Source organism: Antechinus flavipes, chromosome 1 (assembly GCF_016432865.1).
Source record: "Antechinus flavipes isolate AdamAnt ecotype Samford, QLD, Australia chromosome 1, AdamAnt_v2, whole genome shotgun sequence".
Classification (NCBI taxonomy): Eukaryota; Metazoa; Chordata; class Mammalia; order Dasyuromorphia; family Dasyuridae; genus Antechinus; species Antechinus flavipes.
In genome coordinates, this window is record NC_067398.1 from 584,716,509 (window position 1) to 584,740,322 (window position 23,814).

The following is a 23,814-nucleotide window of genomic DNA, read 5'->3' on the forward strand; positions in this document are numbered from 1 at the left end:
AGGATTTTGTGGTATTCTTATTACTGTAGGGAGGATTTAATTTATGCATTCTTGACATCCATGAAACTCTGTATATTAACCACAGTTTCTGTTTGTATTGTTTTCTATTGGACTTGACTTTTGCAACATTTATCTTGTTCTGGTATTAGTTTGTGTTTTATTAGATGTTGTGTTGCTTTACAAAAAACAAAAAACAAACAAACAAAAGAACCTACATTCTTTTTGTGGTTTCTAGATTTCTTAGGAATTTCAACTGTGGCAGAGTTAGAACTTCTTTCAGAGAAGCATTTACATGAAAATCCCTAGCAGAGAACTGTTTGTTCTCCTTAGTATAGTTAGATCAATAGGCTACTCCTATTTCTTAAAGTTGAAGTCTATAATCACAGGTCACAATAAATTATTGGATAATGGTGTTTTTTTGGTCTTCAAACATTCTCACACCAAATGCTTTTATATATTACTCTTGTATATTTGCCAATTTAATATTCTGGGGAACTAAGAAAAATGAAATTATTAAAAGAAATTGTTGAAACACTTTGGCAATAGTAAAAACTTCCTAAAGAAGTTGAACACATCCACTTCTTAGATAAATCTGAGGAGCATAGATTTTGAACTTGAAAGGACCTCAGAGTATATCTGGTCACTCTCATAGAATCACAGAATATGAGTTAGAAGAGATCTTAGTGGCCATCTAATCCAACACACCTACTCTTCATTTTATAGCTTACTTAACTGAAACCTAGAGAAGGGATATAACCTGCTGACCTCAAACTTGCCTTCCACCCTCTCTGCTGAATCACTAGAGTACACTTTAGAATGGAAGAAAAAGAGTGGTCCGTAATAATGCATAATGGATAAGGGTTCAAATATAGTATAATTTATTAAGTTCTCCACATTTTGAAATCTATAGTTGTAGAATTGAGATTTATCTATGAAAGATATTGGGCTACTGATGAATAGTTCTAGCCAGTGAATAATATTTCAGGTGCTAAATTGTAACAACTAGTAGTGTTGTATTTCAGTTTTTATCATTTCCTTGATGAATTTACATTGATAACTAAGTTTGTACTACCTAAGGATAATCTTTCTTTAATTTCTGGTGGTAATAATGAGCTTATTCAGAAATGCCATTGTAAGTCCGTTCTTTTCTAGAAACAAATCCACATGATTCAGTCATTTGATACTTGATTTCATTGCTTAATTCTTGTGGATTTTGCCATTGATGTAACTTTTGATTCTATTCTTTTATCTTAGTATCTTCACTGGCATGACTGTCCTGTAATAAACCACTTAGAATTATACTTAATAAAGCCAATTCCGTATACCTGTTATTTGATAGATGAGTAAGATAGAATCTTAGGTCTGGAGTCAGGCTCAAATTCAAATTTGGCCTTTATATTTTCTAGATATGTGACCCTGGGCAAGTCACTAAACCCTGTTTGCCCTAGATTTTTATTCTGTAAAATGAACAGCACAAGGCAATGGCAAATCATTCCAGTATGACAGAAAATGCCTGAACAAAAACAAAATACAGCCTGTTTTCAGCCTTTATTGTTTAGAGAAAGAGATTCTCTAATTATTTTTATAAGTGACCTATTTATCATATGCTCTAAGGATGTCTGCCTTTTTCTTTTTTGCAAAGGAACTGTTGTACTTTCTATAGCTGTCTTAGAATGACAGGGTCAGAGTTTGCTAACATTGTAATGGTTTCGTTAGGATACCTTCCAAATCTATTATGATTTAATTTACAATTCCAAAAATGTATTAGGGCAGATATAATATAAATGTGTTTTCTCCATTCTGCTTTGATTTTAGGATAACAGCAGATTTCAATATATTTATCCAATTTTTTCCATCACTTTCTCCTTGACATCTTTATGTCTTTCCTGAAAAAGACTAAGCTATGTATCTGTATCTGTATATGTATATGTATATGTATATACATACTGCCATTATCCAGTGATTCATTGTGACCTTCAGATTCATCTCTATGTTGTTTCACCATTCATTAAAATTTTTATTGCAGTCACATCCAAGTATCATTTTGGTATTAATGGAAAAAAATTTCACAAGATGAAAGAACTGTGCAGTGTCTTTTTTAGGAAAATCATATAGTTTTATGTCATCCAGTGATGAGAATATGTTTTACTATGACTCCTTTTTAATTTTGAAGGCATTCTTTGTTCAATTTAGGAGAACTCAATTGGGAAATAACTAAACAAATTGTGGAATATCAGTGTAAAGGAATATTATTGTGCTATAGGGAATGTGGAAAGAATTGTATCAAATTATAAAGAGTGAAGTAAGCAGAACTTGAAAAACATCTTCTGCAATAACAACAGTATTATAAAGAAAAACAGTGTTGGAAGACTTATGATCTGTGTTCAATACAATGACCAGCCATGATTCTATAGGATTATGTTGAAACATATTTCCCAACTTTTAAAAGAGAGTTGAATAATTCAGAGTGCAGAATGAGAAATGCATTATCAAATATAAACTACAGGAATTCATCTGGCTTCATGCTATGGATATTAAAAGGTATACACTGAATTTATTATATATATAAAAGGAAAAGCAAGCTATATATTATAAAGATTCATGCTTTCATGTGCAGTCCTTAATTTTCTGTTCTATTTTTTAATATAAAAGTGCTTATTCTTTGTTTAGTTGCAAATAAAAATATCATCCTTTACTAATAATTCTTGTAGCACTCACACATTTTTATTCTTATTGTGCCCTCTTGCTTTCCATTTCTCTGGGTGATCTATCATTGCAGTCACTTCCTTTGACCCAGCTGTTGTTTTCTTCATTACATATTATCAACAATACCCAAGCTTTCTCTTTCTTATTTGCTCAATTTGCATTTTCGTTTTGCTGGATTTCTTGTGCTGGCCAGAAATTTCCATGCCTTTCTTTTTCAGGCCTTTTTTCTCACCTCTAATTTCTTTACTTCTCTTTTCTTCCTTTTTAAAATTATTTATTTATTTGTTTGGGTTTTTTTGCTGAGACAGTTGGGGTTAAGTGACTTATCTAGGGTCACAGCTAGGAGGTCAAATTTGAACTCAGGTCCGGGATTGGTGCTCTATTCACTACTCTATCTAGCTGCCCAATTTCTTTACTTCTCAAGTTTGTGTATTAACAATTTTCACTTTTGAATTGTTTGGTTTTTTATTCACTTTGAATCCTTTTATCATCTTAACCTTTTGAATTTGACTTTGAATTGCTGATTCTGGGAATCTTAAATTTTTAATATGCTTTGACTTTCTGGATTCCTTTCTGTATGTTTCTTTTGTTGTTCTTAATTGGATAATATGTCATTCAATTTTCTATTGCATGTACCAGCTAATATTGTTAAAATCTTCAAGTGCTTTCTTGTAACTCTTAAGTGACTCTCTCCAGCTCCTTTTTTAGCATGGTAGATTTAATATCTGTTATTTGTAATATTCTTTGATGGCTTCACCTTTGTACAGATCTTTCTTAGACAGCTGCTAGATAGAGAGATAGATTGATAGAGAGATACACAGACACAAACACATATCTACATATGCATACACACAAATATATGCACACCGTAGTATTTATAGTATTTGTTTTTATTGCTTTCTCTCAAGTACTATGAAAGAATGAATTCAGTTATGATAAAGCAGATAACCAGGTTTTTAAAATTATTCTCTTTTGGTATAATTGTTTACTAGTTGGATTCATGCCATCAAACTCAAAAAAAAGTCTTTTCTGAATTCCAGTCTAAACGTATTCATCCCCTTTTCAAAAATAACTTCAGATATCATTATTGTTTTTAGCTTTTCATTATTGTGAATGATTTCTAGAATTTTCATTAAATGAGGATTTTTCTGTAACCTCAGAATCTTCAACTTCACTATCTTCATGTGATAGCCCTTCCAGATTCTCTTTCTTTCTCTTTCTGTGTGTCTGTCTGTCTCACTACACACACACACACACACACACACACACACACACACACACACACACACACACGGTTTATCCAGGCTTAGAGATTGTTAGTTTTTATGATTGCACTGTGATAGTTGACATTATATTGTTGCTGAGGGCAGCATTAACAAGAACCTGTATAAAGATCTTCCCTCTAACTAGTGGTATCTCTTTCTAGTAATAATTTCAGTTTATTTCATACATTCTTTTGGTTTACTTCCTTTTGTGGTTAGTGCCATCCTCTACAGGTAGAGTATTGGTATTTCTGCTTTGTTCTGTTGTATCTTGTCTTTTTAGGATGCCAGAATGCAAAGAAATATCCCATGATTTACTTTACTCCCTGTCAAGCTGATCACCACAATGGTTTCAATTAGTACCAATCTACATGCAACTCTGTGCTACCGCATTTATTTCTTGCATTCATTGGAATAGGTTTATCATACTAGCTGGAGTATAAATCCAAAGAACAGGTTTAACAGAGCATAGTCCAACACTTTCAGAGTTCCTTTATAGATACCAAAATCATCTCTGCATACATGACCCCTGTTTATATTCACTGGCTATTGTTCTTTTATTTTCTCATTCTCCCCAGATGAATTGAGCTTTGAGAGGGTTATTATTATTATTAAATGTAATTTTAGCCAATGACTCACACCTCATTGAACATAACAATTTTTTTTATTAGAATCTCTACTGCAAAATGTATTTTTCTCAACTCTAGTTCACTTTATTTTTTGTCTTTACCCTTGGGTATAGATGTTTAGTGAGCAGTGAAATAGCTAAAGTTTTGGCAACAAGTAGGAATGGAAAAGGAGAAAAGGGGCATAATTTATCCCCGAATTGAACCAGACACTGAACAATGCAGAGTTGGCAGTATTTTAGATTCTGGTTTAAAAGTATGAGTTCCTTGTACTTTTGAGATTGTGAGAATAATGATGCCTTCAAAGCTTACTATGCCAAGTCCTAATAGCATTTTCTGAAAAATACTTCCTTAGGGAAGCTCTTACTATGCTAAACACGGAGACCTCAAAAGAGGCATCAACTTTTGCCTCAAGATGTGGTTTCTGGCCAATATCTAGTGATAATGACTCTTTATCATAGAAAATTAGTTGTAAAACAACTTTGAGGCTTTATAAAAATAGCCATTTTTGTTATTGAAACCTAGTTATGTCTAAAATAGAAAGATGACAAATGATAAAATAGGATACGGTAAGAGATAGGATTATGTTGAGAAATAAAACAGTATTCAGAGCTTTTTGTTGATTTTGATGAATATTAGGATTTACATACCTTTTCAGTAAGGTCACAGATAGTGGAGCTAGAAAGGATTCTAGAAATGGTCTAGTATATATAAATGACCTTCTCCTTTTTGACATGGTGTTTCTGATAGCAGTCTTAAAAAGGAATATCTTAGACCAATTATTGTTCCTCAGATTGTAGGTTATGACTTCTAGGATTTCATTTGAGATCTCTAAGAAGTTAGCAGAATTGAAGCCTTCATATTTTTAAATACTTTAAGAGTAATGGTGAAAAACCTGAAGGATACAGCAGGTGATCATAGAAGGAGACTCTATTCTTTTAACATTCAAAGAATCTTGAGTAGTATAATTTGTAGACTATTAACAGATCCAGAGAAATTGCAAAATGAAAAAAATTTTGACCCAATGAACCAAACAAGGGGTGTGTGTGTGTGTGTGTGTGTGTGGTGTGTGTAGTACAGTGAACCAGCAAGACTTGACTAATAATTGTCTTCTCTTTATTTCCTTTTTTAACTTCAAAAAAAGTTCAATGTAAACCTTGATTAAAACTCAGAACCATAAATTTAGAATTGTAAATTCTAAATTGTAAATTGCTTAACCTATCATTTCATATATTGGGAAACTAAAACCTGAAGTAAGTGCTTTGTTTTTTATTTTCCTATCCTAATGTCTACAGGGCCTCAAACAGGTACTTCATAAAGAAATATCAAATTGAATTGAATTTTTTCTCTCTCTCTCAGATTTAGATTAGTAATAACATTGGTTATGCCATAATCTCTGCTAGTTTTTAATCCTGTGTATCTCCTCCAACCCTTTGGAGATGAACATTGTGTGTGTGTGTGTGTGTGTGTGTGTGTGTGTGTGTTGTGTGTGTGTGTGTGTGGTGTGTGTAGTACAGTGAACCAGCAAGACTTGACTAATAATTGTCTTCTCTTTATTTCCTTTTTTAACTTCAAAAAAAGTTCAATGTAAACCTTGATTAAAACTCAGAACCATAAATTTAGAATTGTAAATTCTAAATTGTAAATTGCTTAACCTATCATTTCATATATTGGGAAACTAAAACCTGAAGTAAGTGCTTTGTTTTTTATTTTCCTATCCTAATGTCTACAGGGCCTCAAACAGGTACTTCATAAAGAAATATCAAATTGAATTGAATTTTTTCTCTCTCTCTCAGATTTAGATTAGTAATAACATTGGTTATGCCATAATCTCTGCTAGTTTTTAATCCTGTGTATCTCCTCCAACCCTTTGGAGATGAACATTGTGTGTGTGTGTGTGTGTGTGTGTGTGTGTGTGTGTTTGTGTTTTAATAACTATAACTTTTTATTGACAGAACCCATGCCAGGGTAATTTTTTACAACATTATCCCTTGCACTCACTTCTGTTCCGACTTTTCCCCTCCCTCTCTCCACCCCCTCCCCGAGATGGCAAGCAGTTCTTTACATGTTAAATATGTCACAGTATATCCTAGATACGATATATGTGTGCAGAAACAGTTTTCTTGTTGCACAGGGAGAATTGAATTCAGAAGGTATAAATAACCCAGGAAGAAAAACAAAAATGCAAACAATTTATATTCATTTCCCAGTTTTCTTTCTTTGGGTGTAGCTGCTTCTGTCCATCCTTGATCAATTGAAACTGAGTTAGATCTTCTCTTTGTCAAAGAAATCCACTTCCATCAGAATACATCCTCATACAGTATTGTTGTTGAAGTGTATAATGGGAAATGAACATTTTGAAAAAATCTGCCCTCATCTCACTGTCTTCTAAACAGCTTACAGTCAAGCTTCCAATTCATTTTTCATTTGAGACTACCACTTAACTCTGAATAGTCAAATCTCAACTTTTTTTAAAAATTCTCATCCTTCTTGAGCTCTCTGCAGTATTTGGCACTGTTGATCTTCTACTGAATACTGGAGATACTTTCTCTCTTGTGAATTCTTTCTTACTGTCAAGGGCATTATTAGTCTCTCAGTCACCCAAACTCCACACATACATAATCTGTGATCAAATATTGTTGTTCTGTCCTTTATAACAGCTCTTGTATTTATGTTTTCCACTTATACCACTACCGTACTAGTTTAGGCCCCCTTTACCTGTTGCTTGAATGATTGCCATCTTTTACTAAGCGATTTCCCTGTATCAAGTCTCTTTCCACTCCAATCCATCTCTCTTTTAGCTGCCAAAGTAATCTTAAAGCATAGGTCAATCATGACCTTCCTGCTGAATTAAATCCAATGCTTCCCTCTGATCTCCCAACATTGAAAATAAAGTCCTTTATATGACATTTAAAATTTATCACAATCGATCCATTTTCCTTCCTCCCTTAATTTTGTGGTATAGCCACGCTGCCCTCTCTTCTCTTCCTCAAACATGAAAGTCCACTACTTCAATCAGTGCATTTTTATTCTGTCCCGTGCTCAGGATGCTGTCTCTCCCTACTGCTGCCTCTTAGCTTCCAAGACTGTTATGAATTCAAATGTTGGAGTTCCTGTTCTTCTCAAGGCACAGCCGGTTTAGAGGCTTGGAGCCCTTCGGATGTCTCCAAATCCAAAGGTTCTGTCCTTCAGCCTCTGCCTCTGCTTTCTTCTGCCTCCAACCAAGACAGAGATGGAAGGTCTCTCTTATCTCCTTCTGGGGAGCCCAGCCACCAACTTGCCGCGGAGAGAGGGCTTCTGGCGTAGCTCCACTGAAATCTGGCAAAGTGTTCTCTGCACCAGAGTCGTTCCTCTCGAGTCCAGCGCGATCAGCCAGCCAAGAGGAAAAAATGTATTCTGCCATAGATCCCTCATCGCTGGCCTTTTATCTGCCTCTTCTGAGAGAATGGGATTATGGGTTTTCTCCCATAGTGCTCTCTGGCCCAATGAGCTTTAAGGGAGGTGTGGACTCCCTTGAAGTTAGAAAGTGTACTTTGTGAAGCTAGCATACTTGTAGACTCCAATGAGTAAAGGTGTGAACACAAGCCTTGTATTGATTAGTTCTACTTAGGACCTTGTTTCAGGTTCTGGCCAAAACATCTTCTTGTAAGATTAGATCAACTCTAATTAGTTAGCAGTTAGTAAGGATTCCAACACAAGACTTCCTTCCAGACTCAGCTCATACCCACTTTCTTCACAAGATCTTTGCCAGTCCCTTAGCTTCTAATACTGAAATTGACCTCAGTCTGTATCTCATGTATACTTTCAGGCATGTCATATTTGTACCTAGTTAATTAGGTATTGTCTTACCCTACTAGAGGGCAGTGACTGGTTTTGCCTTTCTTTGTCTCTTCAGAACTGAGCACAATGCCTAGCACATGGTAAGGGTTTTATAAATGATTGTTGATTGATTTAAAAATTGTCATGTACAGAAAGATAAAATAAGGCTTCATTTTCAAAATCTGACTTACTCCTAACTTTCCTGGAGTTTATAGATAGTGTTAATTTATAGACGTAGCAGATAGAGCCCTGGGCCCAGATCTGGAAAGACATGTGTTCAAATCCAGCCTCAAACACTTGATGGTTCTCTGATCCTAAGCAAATCATTTAACCTCTGCTTGTCTCAGTTTCCTCAACTGTAAAATGGGGATCAGGAGCTCCCTGAGTTGTTGTAAAGATCAAATGTTATATTTATAAATGTTTATATCATTTTTCTGGGTTTTAATTTCTTGTTTCAATACGTATGCTTCAGAATTAATGAAATTGTGAAGAGGCAGCTGTGAGTCATCCAGTACAATTGATAATTCTAAGATGAGGAAACAGGAATGTATTACTGAAATGACGTAATTATGATCACTTTGCTAAGTTCATATTCAGAAACATGTAGTTAAGGAAAGAAATAGGATTTCCATTTGTAGAAGATCATTTTAGGACTTAGCAAGTTCTTGATGCAGCCTATTGATAAATTAATGGAGGTTATGAAGACAAAAGGAAATCATTTTCTGACCTCATCTTAAGGGTGATAAAATACACATAAAAGTATAGAAAAAATGCAGACATAATTAGAAGAAGCAAGAAACTGAGAGGGGAAACTTTTGCAGTAAGTTTCTATGATAAAGGTCACATTTCTCAAATATATAGGGATCTTTGCCAAATTTATAAAAATAAGACCGATTTTTCAGTTGTTAAGTGGTTAAGAGATATGAAAAATATTTTTCAGAGGAGGAAATCAAAGTTATCTGTGAAAAATGTGCTCTAAATCATCAATAATGAGAGAAATACAGATTAAAACAACTCTAGAGATACCACCTCATACCCATCATATTGACTAACAAGACGGAAAAGAAAAATCAAAAATAAAATGCTTAAGGGTTTATAGGAAAATACAGACATTTGTAGAGTTGCAAATTAGTCCAACAATTGTGGAAAATATTGCCCCCCAAACTATTAGATTTTCATACTTATTAACCCAGCAATACTAATACTACATCTATACTCCAAGGAGATATATGAATAAAGAGGGAAAGGACCCATATATGTGCAAAAATATTTAGAATGACTCTTTTTGTGTTTAAGGAAGAATTGGAAACTAAGGGGAAAACCTATCAATTGGAGAATGGCCGAACAAATTATGATTATATGATTGTGCCTATAAGAAATGTTGAAGTAGAATATTTCAGAAAGATCTGGAAAGGTTTATATGAATTAATACAAAGTGAAGTGAGCAGAACCAGGAGAAAAATTTACCCATTAACCATAATATTTTTTTTTTTAATTGTGAAAAACTTAGTACCTCTTATCAACACAGTGATCCACCATGGTTCCAAAGAATTCATGATGAAAAATACTTTCCACCTTTAAATAGAGATCTGGTAGAATTTTTTAATGCATTTTTAGTGGGTGAAGGTGGGGCAAGGAAAAAAGAAAATTTGGGACTAAAAATAAAATTATATTGGATTTTTAAAGTCTGTATAAAGTAAGTGCAAGATAATTATGGAAAGACATTAGCATCTAGGAGAGTCAGGAAATATTTCTCTTAAAAGATGTGGATTTTAAACTGAACTTTAACAGAAAGTAGAAATTCTAAGAATCAGAAGTGATTTTATGTATAGAAGTTCAAAATCTAAGCCTTTGTGAATAGTAGATTGGTTGATTTTTTTTTTTTTAAGTGTTTAACCTTCATCAGTTCTGATAATAAATGTTGACTAGCAGAATCTTCGAAATTTTGGGAAAACTATATTCTTAAAACAAGGAAATAAAGAGAGAAAAGTAATGTCAGAAAACAGTCACTTTCATGATGAACAGCACAGTTATCTGTAACTCAAGCCACTAAATGGAAACAGCTTCCTGAATGGAGTTTCACTGGACAAGATGGAATACTGAAATGTTTATCTGCATACCTAAAAGCAAAACAAAAAGGAAGATAAACCATTTGCTTCATAAAATACAGACCAACTTATACTGCACATTATTTGTGAAATGTGATTTTAATATGATTTCATATATACCTTGCTTTTTAAATTGTATCTTAGAGTTGAGGTTCGGAAAAATTGAGCTGGACTGGGGGTGGGGTAAAGCTATTATACTTTCATATGGAAGGAATTCTGAATCAGATCTAGGAAGGTGTCCTTGTGTCAGCTCCTTCCCCTTCCTATCTCTTTGTTCTATGTTTCTGAATTATACTAAGATATACTTTAATCAAAAATCTGATATTTAAAAAGAATATATGAGAGTTGAAATGGGATTTGTGGAAAACAAAAATATACTACTCATTTCAGGGGGAAAAAGTTATCATTTCATTAAAAAAAACTCTTTAATGAACAAAAATTTAGCTTCTCAGTGAAAATAAATAATAACTATTACTCTCTCTCTTCCTTTTTCTTGTAGCTTATCCCAAATGCTTCTCATGGTTTCAGTAGTTCTAACAGTTTTTCCCTTCACGTATCTTAGAATTATAGATGTTGATTTTTAAGTTCAAATACTATCACTTCTTTGTATAATGTTCAAAAGCATATACTTCAGGGGGCAGTTAGTTGGTGTAGTGGATAGAGCACCAGCCCTGCAGTCAGGAGGATCTGAGTTCAAATCTGGCTTCAGACATTTAACACCTCCTAGCTGTGTGACCCTGGGCAAGTCACTTAACTCTAATTGCCTCAGCAAACAAACAAACAAAAAATGTATATACTTCATTCTTGTGGATATTCTCACCCTGACTAACTTTAGGTCTTTCAATATTAAAGCAGAGCAATCTGAGTAAGATTTATACAGAATTGCCTGAGATACTTATTAAAACAGAAATATAAAATTAGAAATTCAATCATAAGATAACTTTAAGTATCTACTAGGTATAAATGGCAAAAATTGTAACAATTTAGTCCTTGTTCTCAGGATCATGCTTGCATGACTTTAGCTTCTAGTTCTCTGCTCCTCTTCTTTTTTTTTATCTTTTAACTCTTCCCCCAACTTTCCTCAGGTTTGTTTTGCTAACATATAGCCTGACCTTTATAACCTCTTTTTTTTTCTAGTCACATCAACATGTATTTATTACTTCCAGGCATTGTGGTAAGCACTAGGAATACAAATAATACCAGAAAAAAAGGGCAGGCTTTGGTCTCAAAGAGTTTACATTCCAAAAATTATATTCTAACCTCTTAATAGGAAGCTTTGAGGAAGACAATAAGGGTACTGAATGCCAGGAAAGTCAGGAGTGAAGAGTAATGAAAGAATCCCCACTTATTTCTGTTAAGCTTAATAATGTATTTATTTCCATGTGAAACTCTGTGTGTGTGTGTGTGCGCACGCGTCTGTGTGTTTTCAACCTTCCTTTTCCTGATTTGGTTAGGACTATGTTTCACCTTATGTTTATTTCCTATACTTTTATGTTCTCTTCTCATACAACCCAAATTTGATTTAATAGGAAGAACTATTTTTTCCGTGTTCTACACTAGTGTATTCTTTTTACTTTCCCTTCTTGTTCCTCTCTTAAAACATTCAGAACAGAACCTTAGCACCTTTTTTTTTTTTTAACTTCCCAAATATCCTATGAAGACATTAAGTTTTTATGAAGAGGGAGTTCTTAACTATTTTCTGTAATGAACCCCCTTTAACACTCTGGTAAAGATTATGGACCCTTTTCAGAATATCTTTTAATATCTTTAAAAGCATAAATTAAAATACATGTGATTATAGAAGAAATCCATCCTTTTTGAGAAGGTACAACTCTAGCATTAATTGATGGTAAAAATAACAGTCTTACTTTTCTTATTATGAGAATAAGATAATATTTAAAATATATAATTTTGTGTGCTTATTAAAACTTTAATTAGACTATGACTTTTGGGTATCTCTTTATCCCAAGTTACTGACTTTGTACATGTTCTACAGAAGATATAAATGCTTTAAACTGTCACTTCAGAAAGTCAAGACATATCTGCTTAGGAAATTATAAAGAATGTTGACATTTGAATCCAAGAATAGTGTCTACAATTCTGGCAAAATATTGCCCATGGCACTATTTGGCTCTCTTTTTCTTGCTTAGCTTTGTATTGGTTGTCAGGGCATTAGTTTCACTTTCCTCCTCCTTCCCCCCTTGAGCTTCTGCTGTAACTGTGGAAGTATTACATTTACTACTCATCAGTGTATTGTAATTTGTTATACCACCCCTGTGGAATATAGGTTCACTTCAAAATAGACCACACAACAACTCTCAAAAGTAGTCAGTTTCTCCATTATTTTTGTTCTTCATCTGACAAATCTAGTGCTTATTATTGGTGCTTGTTAAAAGCCATTCAGGATAGAAATGAAGCCTTCCGGTGATTCCCCTTAACCCTCTTCTTAAAAGAGCTGACTCAAAGATTTTTTTTTTATTATTTCAAATTTTGGAAATATTACAGATGCATAAAAAACCTTAGGCTACACAGAAGTTGATACAGCTTTTAAAGAAATAATTTAGCATTAGGTAATCGTCCTCATCACTTTTAATGAGGCAAAAATTTTAAAATGTTTACTCAAAGGGCATCTAGGGTGCATTCAGCCTCAAAGACCAAATTATCTTGGACAGCTCACTTAACTGATTGCCTTAAAAAAATAAAAATAAAAAAAAAAAAAGGTTAACCAAGACTGAACAATGGAAAATAAAAGTCATAACATAGAATGTTGTCGAAGCCTGTTTCTCTCCAATTATATGAGAAGGGAAAATTATTCACTAAAATCTAATGAAAGTTTATATCTTAAAGCAAGATTGCGCAGGATGTTACTTAGGCTTTGAATTAACAAAGAGGAAGATTTCCTAACTATAAAGGTAGAAGATCTTGCTATGCTTACAACTTCATTTCACTTGTGAATAAATTAATTGCTGGTACTTAGAACCTAGTATACAGTGGAAATAGAAATTCACTACACAATACATGTTATAGCACAAAGAATATTGAATTAAGAGTAAACAGGTCTATTAGTGAATCTCAGCTATGCTATTTTTACAGCCTTTATGACCTTGGACAATTTATCCAGCCTTTCTCATGCTCAGTTTATGCATTTTTTAAAAATTGAATTAAGTCTTCTTTATAATGCTTTCCTGCCCTAAATTCTGTGACTTGACAATCAGTTGTGTAGTATGACTTAAGGGGCACAGAACAGATGTACTTCCAAAAAATATACTTATTGTTTATTATGCTGATATTACTTAGATTTTTCCTTTTTCTTCATCTCTCTCTCCTCATACTTCTCTCCAGAACTCTACTTCTGCTGCCCCACCCCATCACTTCATTGTTTTACCTTATACCTAAATTATTTGTAGTGGCTTCCTAATGATTCTCCTTTTCTCTAGTCTTGTCAAGTTCAGTGCATTTCATGCTTTAATTCCAGGTTCCTCTTCCTAAAATACCTTGTGTAACTTTTTATTTTGCTTAGAGGAAAGGAATTGAAAAATACTTTAGATAACATATTTTTAAAATGCTCTTTCCCTGCACCCTTTAGAGGCTTATTTTTTCCAAAACACAACTCATACTAGCAGGTTGGTTTCCAAAAGGCATCTACTGTTAATTTTGGCTTCTACAGATAACCCTATGCATGCTCTCAACACTGGTTCACAAGCTCTGTCATTGTGCTTTCCTTTGGGAACCAGTTCTTTAGCAGATCTATTTATTCAAAAGGCATTTAGTAAGAACAAAAGTTATAAAATACTTTCCACTACCACCCACAAGCCCCAAGATACTCTTTCCCATAAATACTTATAAAGTTCATGAGAAGAAGAATAAGCATGAACTTAAGTACAGCAATACTGAGGCACATGTATAGGGAAAACTCATGACTAAAAAAATTCATAACTCCAGAATGAAAGAAGATGACATTTTTTTCTTCAGTGGAAAGGTCTTCATGCAATTTGTTGCAGTGCATGGTGTTGGTGATGGATGACTTCCTTGCTCAGTTGCCTCCTTATGGAATGTTTTGCCTTGGGTGACGTGTCAATCTGTTGGGTTGCGCTGGGGCAGTTAGGTTACTCAGTTTCTGGTGTGGTTCTTCATTAGATTCCGCTACTACTGCTACTGGCCTCAGTTGCTTGAGACTTTTTTTGACACTTCTGATAAATTTCTTGCACTCACTTGTCATCTGGGCATCTCTTTCTCATAATACTCCTTCATCTCATATCAGGCAAGAATGAACATAAAAGAGACAAAAGTAACAGAAGCAACATACATTCACTGAGATATAGCAGCTGGACAGAGCAAAAGGCAGCTGTTGTCTTTCCCCTATGCAACAGCCCCCAGCAGGACTTGTTTCCTGGAAGCACAAAAGGACCAGAGGAGAATTATATTGATTCTTTTGTATGTAAACTCTCTTCCTGCTCTGTGTCTCCTGTTTCATTCACCCTTCCAGTTCTAAAACTAATTTGGAGTTTTGTTATTAGATGATGGAGACAGACGTTAGTGTCTAATAATTCCTGGCCAAAAGTAAGCTCATCCAGTCTCCATTTATTAGATTAGAATAGGAATATTACACTCATCTTACACATGCATCCTACATGCATATCTGATCACACTGTGAGCACGAGGCCCTCGTTGGCTAGTCTTGGCCACATTTGCTTCATTTCTTAACTTTTGAAACTGGTAGGGCATAAAGAATTTAAAAGAATTCATCTATTATGTCAAGTCCTAAAGTAAATCAAACCATAATTTCAAAAATAAAGCATCTTTAATTGAGATAATAGATAGTAAATATGCCACTATGGGGGATTTCCCAACCAAAAAGACAAATGAAAAGGTTTTTATAGTTTTAGAAAGAGAGATGAGGTAACATGAGATAACAAGACCTGATCATGAGATCCCAGCCACCCTCAGCAATTCAAACAAGGAAAATCACTTCATTCTAGCCGTTTTGCCCTTCATGGCATGAATCCCAATTAAATGGGGCAAGGACATCAGCATGTTCTAGATCCAGCTTGAGCCAGGTTTCCCCACAAGACAAGATCCCAGGGTGGAACTTAAGGCCTAATTCACCTCTACTTAATTGATACTAAACTTGCTGGGAATGCTACTGACATTCTGACAATACTAGGATCATTCAGGAAGTGGGAAATAACATTACATTTGGTATTAAAAATTTTCTGTCATTATATAAATAATATATTAATTAGTACATAATAATATATTGATATATAGTTATATATAATATTTTCTGTCAAGTCCAATTCCCTCATTTTACAAATGATATTTAACTTTAAATGTGTATATTATCATTTCTCCCTAATTTCCCAATGAGATTGTAAAATTAAGTTAAGGACAGAAACTGTATTTTGTTTGGCCTCCCTTGTCTTTATCTGTCATATAGAGGATAGAATGCACTGTTGATATATTCATGTTGCTGGAACCTCTTTGGTTCTACCATCTATTCAGATCATCTGCTTATATGGTCCCATTTTTCTCTGTATATTTTTCTAACTTATCCAGAATTAAATATGTAACATCATGGTAAGAAAAAAAGATTAAAAAAAAAAAAGTTGAATGATAAGAAAGTAAAATACGTAGCAGGCCCTTCATTCCTAGATTCTCCAAACTATCTTTTCCATGTTCCTAGTCCTTGAACAGTACAAGCATGTCATCTCTGCCCTTATTGCCTTATTAACAACATCCCTCAAAACTAGAGAATAGAAAAGGTATAATAAATTAATCTCAAAAGTAAGCATTTATTGAGCACTTTAAATGTGCCAAACATTGCTGAATGTTGGGAATACCTCTGCAAGAATACCTTGTTCTCAAGGAGTTACATTCTAATGGGAGAAAACTACATATAAAAGTGAACCAAACAGTAGGGCAAGAGAAGAGCCACATAAAGGTATCAGACTAGTGGGTGCAGCTATGAAACTTTTAATCTTATCTTCCCAAACTTCATAACACCTTTTGTCCCTTTCTTTACTTTTCCTTACTGAGACTTTCGATATCAGGGGCAATATCCTAAGATATTGAGATATAAAAATGAAACCTGAGTTAATAAAGTTACTTTTAAAAACCAAATACATCTGAATGTCACCTCCCATATCTTAATGGGATTGAGATTTTAGAAGTAATGTCATCTCATTCTTTAGTTTTTTTAAGTAGATATGTTTGCAGTAAAGAAATGGTTACCTTGATCATCTATGAAAAAAATATCCAAGTCTAGAAAGGGGACAAAGAATTATAATTGTGACAGTTATACTCAATAGACATAAATTAATCAGGATGTAGCTTCCAGTGAATTTAAGGGAAGAAACCACTGCTCTTCTGGGGACTCAGCAGACTGATGAATTTTAAATTTAATTTCTATTGTGGATGTTTTCTTTGTCTAGGGTGATTCTGTACAAGCTGGCGATGACTCCCCATTTTCTGATTCTGTTACCTTGGAACAAACTACGAGCAGCATTGGTGGGTCAAGTGGACGTGTTAGTCTCTGGATGCAGTGGGTACTACCAAAAATTACTATCAAGTTATTTGCTCCAGATCCTGGACACAAAGGAAGAGGTATTAATCTCGTTTACCTTTCTTCCAAAAATTTAAAGTGAAATATATAATATTTAATACTTAATTTTAATCCAGCTTCTGATGCTTATCAACCTTTTGACTTCTAGCAAATCATTTACCACCCACACCTGTACTCCAGCCCTCAGTTTCCTCATTTGAGAAATTAAGAGATTGGACTAAATTGTCTTTGATGCTTCTTCTATTTCTAGTGCTAGGATGCAGTTTTCAAAGAAATATTAGAATATTTTTTACCATTCTGATAAATAAACATTCAAAGGATATGTGAATTAATTTAATATCTATTAAATCAAAATCTATGTCAGTATTAAGGAATTAGGTATGCATAAATCTCTTCTATACAATACATACAACCATCATACACTGTTAGAGAACAGGTGATAGATAGCTTTGTCTTATTATTTTTGAGCCGGTGAAGTGCCATTAATTCATTCTTTATTATATGATTTAGATATTATTGTTCTACCTGAAAACTAATATTATCTTCATTTAAATTACATTTTAAAATAAAAATGATATTTTTGTGTTATAATCTCTGCTTTTATTTATAGTCTATCACAGTTTGATTTCTATCATACTTACTATTAAAACAAAGTTTCAGTGATTTAAGAAGCCAATTGCTCACTTTATCCTAATAAATACAACGCCATTATTCAGAATTATAAATTTAAAAAAATTTTCAATGATTTGAATTAATTTTAAGTAAAAAAAAAAAAAAAACACTACAAGAAACCAGAGTTAATGATGCTCTGTTGCTACAGAGAATATACTTTCCTTGCTTTCTCTTTCCATTCCTGCTATTATGGCAAAGCCATATTGTTTTTTGCAATAACAAGAGATTCTTCTAAGTACCAGTAGAGGTAAAAATTTAGATAAGACACAGTTTCCTTGAAAGTAGAGATTAAATTAGCATAAATTAGCAAATTACATAGATAACTAAAATGCAAAAGAATTCATAATAATTTCTCTAGAGAACTGCATAATTTGAAGATACTGTAAAAACAGTGGGTCAAAAGATTTTCTGACTTGTGAAAATCAATGATATAGGCAAAAGAACCTTATATTTACAATCTAGAAAGACTTGGGTTTGAATCATTTCTCATACTATTATTACTAGCTAAATGGCTATTAGCATCTCTTAATCCCTGTTTGAACCTCAGTTTTTTCATCTGTAAAATGTGACCCTACCTCATGAAGTTGTGTCAAGGATCAAATGAAATAATGCATATAAAATACTTTGTAAACCTTAAATTACTATATATCACCTCTTAATATATAAGTTGTCATATGAGCCAAACTTTAAAGGATATTGATAAATTAAGCACGTGAAGGTTGGAAAAGAACCTTTTTCTTATGGGAAACAATTATAATATATAATCTATTGTTTTGATCAAACACTGAGAAACTTATATGGTTACAAAATCTAATTAAAATCTTTATGGTGTAAAACTTTTTTAAAAAGTATTTTCCCTTAATTACATATTAAAATAATTTTTTACAATATTTTTTAAGTGTTTTGTTCTAAATTCTGTCTCTCTCCCTCCCCTCCCTCTTCACTACCTAAAATGGCAAGCAATCTGATATAAGTGATACGTGTGCAATTATATAAAACATTTCCCAATTAGTAGTTTTATATAAGAAGATTCAAAGAGAAAGAAAGAAAGGAAGAGAGGGGGAGACAGAGAGAAAGAGACAGAGACAATCACTTAGATAGGCACAGAGAGACAAAGAAAGAGAGAGAGAACATTATGTCTATTCCGACACTATCAGTTTTGTCTCAGGATATGGATAGCATATTTTATCATTAGTCCTTTGGGATTGTCTTGGATCATTATATTACTGAGAATAGCTAAGCCATTCACAATTTTTTTATTGTACAATATTGCTGTTACTGTTTACAATTCTGTGTACAACTTTTTATATTGTATGGTCACTTTTCAGAGATCTCTGATGCATTATATATATTAAGATTTCTCTTCCAAATATTCTTGATATGCCTTGTCTTGAAAAATAGGTACTAATGTTAATGTTTGCTTATTGTTGCAGAAGTCTGTGTAGTTAGTGAATTAGAAGATCTCAGTGCCTCAGTAGATGTCCAAGATGTTTATACCAAAGTCAAGTGTAAAATAGAAAGCTTCAATATTGACCATTACAGAAGCAGGTAAATATAAAGTCATATCACTTTTTTTAATAGTTTTATTAATTTGAATATGATCTTCTTGAGAGCAGAAACTGGATTGCTTTTTTCTACTTGTATCTCCAGTGCTTAAGACATTGCTTAGTTCTTAGCAATAAATCCTTTTTCATTCACTCATTTTTATCTAAACACATAAAATAAAAAATAGGGGAAAATATTTTCCTTGGCAACAACTTAAGAATGTTTATATTTTAGCTTATTTAGTAATTAATCAACTTTTTTCAAGACTCATTTATTACCATAAAGAAATTTTAAATTAAGTGGATTTATTAATTTTTTCAAGTGTATGTATATGTATATATATGTAGTATGTATATACACATGTGTGTATAAATATGAAGAAAAATCACTGGTGAACCTTACTTAGGAAATACAGTTTTTAACAGTTTTACATAATTTTCTTTGATTCAACAATTTGTATATATGTATAATATAACTTACTTTTTAAAAATGACTTTTAGGAATGTAGCAATGCATAGGCACCCTGGCCTTATAGTCAGGAAAACTTGATTTCAAAGCCATTGCTGCTATTGCTATGACTGTCATTAAATTTCTCAGTATTTTATGCAATTCTCTAAGATTTTGAATTTCTGAGGAGTTACTTATCTTATCATTAAAGAGAGTTTCCTCAGCAGGCACTTTGAAATCATGGATATAAATTAAAAACAATATGTATTCAGTACATGAATATAAAAAAGATGGACTGTTTATAAATCTTCCAATTGTCATATTGCATCATGACATGTCACATTGCTTTTAAATACATTTGCCTACATATTATGTTAGGTATGTTCCTTTTTAAAAAGGATTTATATAAGGGATTTCTTGTAAAATATTGAATTATTGTTCTTTGTTTGCATTGTTGCTCTTGGTTGTTTATATTCTTTCTTTCAATGCTATTTATAAAGTTTTACTTAACAAAAATCACATTAATTTTTCTTTATCAGTTTAAAGGTATTTTACTTATGCACTAAGAACAACTCCAAACCTCTTATAATTTTTAAAAGTTAGTAATTCCTTGCTGTCACTGGTCCAGGGATTATAGTTCCATATTTCATTGCTTAATTTTATTCTCTTTCCTTTGACCTTAAGACTTCTGTATTATGGATATGTGTATTTTTCTGTTTTCTTTTCCTCACCTTCCTCCATTTCTTACCCTGTTTTTCTTTCTTACCGCTTTCCCATAAAATACCAAATATGACTTCCCTTCTCTGTTTAGGTGAGATCTATATGGTATAAATATTTATTCACTGAAAGAATAACTTGAACTTTCTATAATAAATGCTCCATCAAAATGATGACTAAATTCAATAGTGCTTTGTTTTTGAGAACTACATATTTATAGTAAAGCCATCAGGTCTGAGTGTGGCAGTTAGATATTTGAATGAAACTCCTTCTCTATTGTCCAATCCATTTTTTTTAAATGAGTGAAAGACACTTATTTTAAACAGACCTGCATCTCATTTCCAAAATATTTTTACTTAAGAATTTCTGGCTTTAAAAGTATCTCTTTTTCTTATATGTTCAAGTAGCATAAATATGCAAAAAAAAAAAAAAACCCTAAGTTTTTTTGTTTTAAAACTATCTGTTTTTCCAAAAAAATATATGAATTCTATTATTCTTCATCCATATTAAACATTCCTATTCTAAGGAATATTCTAAGAAACACATTTCTAAATATACTAGATACTAGTTTATTATACTAGTATATACTATTATATATAGTATATATTAGTCTTAACGTAATAGTATAATATATACTATTGTAGCATATAATAGTATTATGTAGTATATATTATGCTAGTATATACTATATACTAGTATATTACATATACTAGTATACTAGTATTAGAAATATACTAGAATAGGAAAATATTCTAGAAATGTATTTTCTAAAGAAAATATTCTAAAAATGCATTCATGAATTTTAAAATGTGTAATAAGAAAATGCAGTACATTTTAATAAGAATTTTTTAAAATACATATAGATGTTATATTATGGTGGGTTACAATATATTTGTGGAATAGATGATTTATGGTATTGATGAGGAGATAATTTGGTTTTTGGTTTTTTTAAACAATCCAGTATATGACACTGTTCTTTCCTAACCAATTGTACCTTCATCAAAATACTTCTTAAACATTCTTTTTCATTATAGTTCATTGCTTTTCATTCCTGGCCTTATTTTTTTTTTTTTTGAAGCACTGAGTACAATTAATGGTGGTTTGATCATGGTATCTGTCAAATTTATTATGTCCTACATAATTGATTTGTTAATTGCTTTGATTGATTTTTCACTTCAGGTTGGCAGTTATTAATGTTATAACTACTTGAAATATAGTTTTATATGGCTAAATTCTGTGAATTCAGAAAAATTACAGAGAATAGATAAGGTTAACCTCTGTTTTCCAGGCCAGGCGAAGGCTGGCAGTCAGGACATTTTGAAGGAATATTTCTTCAGTGCAAAGAAAAACCAGTGGTGAGACTCATTCAGTAAATATAAATTTTTAAATAGTGCTTTATAATTAAATTGTTTGTATTTTATTTTTTAATGCAACAGGAATGTTTACAAGAACTAGAACCTCTACCTCAGAATGATTTTATACATTTGAAATCCATCTTGTATTGCTTCAAGCTGCTTAAAGTTTGTAAATATCTTTCTCATTTAACAAATTTAGTGAACATTTGATAAAAATCAATATAGGGTTGCTTTCATTAATTAATATACTATTGACTTCTATCATATAGACTCCTTGGAATTATTTATTCTCATTTCTTATGCTTAATCTCATGCTGGATTGTTTCTATCAACTGCAAGTGGAGATTTTATACTAAAATATTTTCTTTTTAATTCTATTAACTGTGTATTTGCAGAAGATGGTCCAGATTGAGACCATATCAGACAGAGGCATACAGCTATGCAGACTTAAGCAGAATTTAAAATCTGTATGAATTTTTTGCTTATGGCTTTTTATTGCTTTTTGTCTCTCCATCCTCTTTCCTCCTGTACATCACCTAAAGCCTTGGGGAAGAGTGTTGGTCTCTGGGGCAATATGGAGGTGTCTTCCTTTCCTGTACTGACAAGCTGAACAGACGCACCTTGTTGGTTCGACCCGTCTGCAAGCAGGACCCTTTCAGTAATTTCTCTGGCTTCTTTCCTTCTGTAAGAAATCATTTGAAAATTATTCTACAGAACTTCCATTAACAGTAACCCATGAAATAGATTTAATTACTTATGCAAAATATGGTCATTTCTCATTTTTAATCTGCATTTTGTCTTCTACTATGAATTGTCTACAACAAATTTGTATATTTTGAATTGGCTTCTCTTTGCGATCCAGTCTACTTGTGTTCTGGGTTGCCTCTTAACTCCATCCCCATGGAGACAAAATCTTTTTTATCCTAAGCCTTAAGAAAAAATAATTAGAAAAATAAATATTGCAAAAAACATGTATATGGTATATTGCAGTACCAAATGTAAATTATAAACTAATAAGCAAGAGTTGACTGAAGTGATTTTGCCCATACCATTTGTATACCTTATTCAAAAGATGATTATTTCATTCCTTTGTTGTCCTTTTGCTCTTACAACCATTACACACACTTTATTTATTGCTCTCTTAAATAGAAACAAATATATACATATGTTACTGAATAGAGAGAAAAACTATCCTATTTTAACTTTCTGTTGCTGATATGACAGTTATTTGAGTAGTAAAAATTCAGTATAGTAACAGCTAGATAAATTGTGTTGATTTGAAGGGCAATTTGGTTTAATTAACATTGTTCAAGACCTGCCTCACTTGATCTACGTCTTGCCACTGGTTTCAGACTTAGATAAAATTGTAACATATAATATTTATAAGCATATATATTTATAGAAATGAGATTTAAATAATGCAGCAGAGATTTACTAAAAATATTCTGGAATTCAGAGGAACAACAATGCATTTGCATAAAAATGCAGTGTTATTTAATAGGTCAGGATGCCTGCTTACATTTTCTGCTCTTCCAGGTAATTGATAAAGAAAAGTAATTGTTTGAGATTTTCCCAGAAAACTACAAGGTGTATAAATATTTTTTCCTTACTTCTGAGATTGGATATAATTCATGTTAGTGGAAGTTCTGTTTAGATTTATATTTCTTCCATGTCTGTATCCATATGAAACATTGTTATATATACATACGTAAAATACATTTACATTTGTACTTCCTATAATCAGTGTATTTAAGTGACAGTTTTAACAAATTAAAATATTCACAGGTTAAAAAACAATTATATTTCAAGCATACAAAATCTGCCATTATCAAAGTTTCAGATGTTTATATAAGGACATCTATTTGATAATGCTAAAATTTGTCAAACAAATAAGTCCTGATATTCTTTAGAGTAGCATTTAACATATACAATTTTGTGTAAATTCCATGTACAAGATAGAAAACCATTCAGTATGTGTTCTCCAAAATGGTTTTG

At 32.4% G+C, this 23,814-nt stretch overlaps 1 protein-coding gene across 2 annotated transcripts in view; it reads left to right on the top strand.

Moving 5' to 3' along the window:
* VPS13B (vacuolar protein sorting 13 homolog B) overlaps positions 1–23,814 on the top strand; it is a 1,012,351-nt gene that overhangs the window by 562,744 nt on the left and 425,793 nt on the right. The window contains exons 25-27 of one of the 2 annotated variants that reach the window (XM_051970918.1): positions 16,953–17,124; positions 19,189–19,303; positions 22,362–22,503. In XM_051970918.1, coding sequence (XP_051826878.1) covers positions 16,953–17,124; positions 19,189–19,303; positions 22,362–22,503 — 429 coding nt within the window. Of the gene's footprint in view, positions 1–16,952; positions 17,125–19,188; positions 19,304–21,752; positions 21,820–22,361; positions 22,504–23,814 lie in introns of both variants that reach the window. The other variant, XM_051970917.1, reaches the window with a different exon arrangement.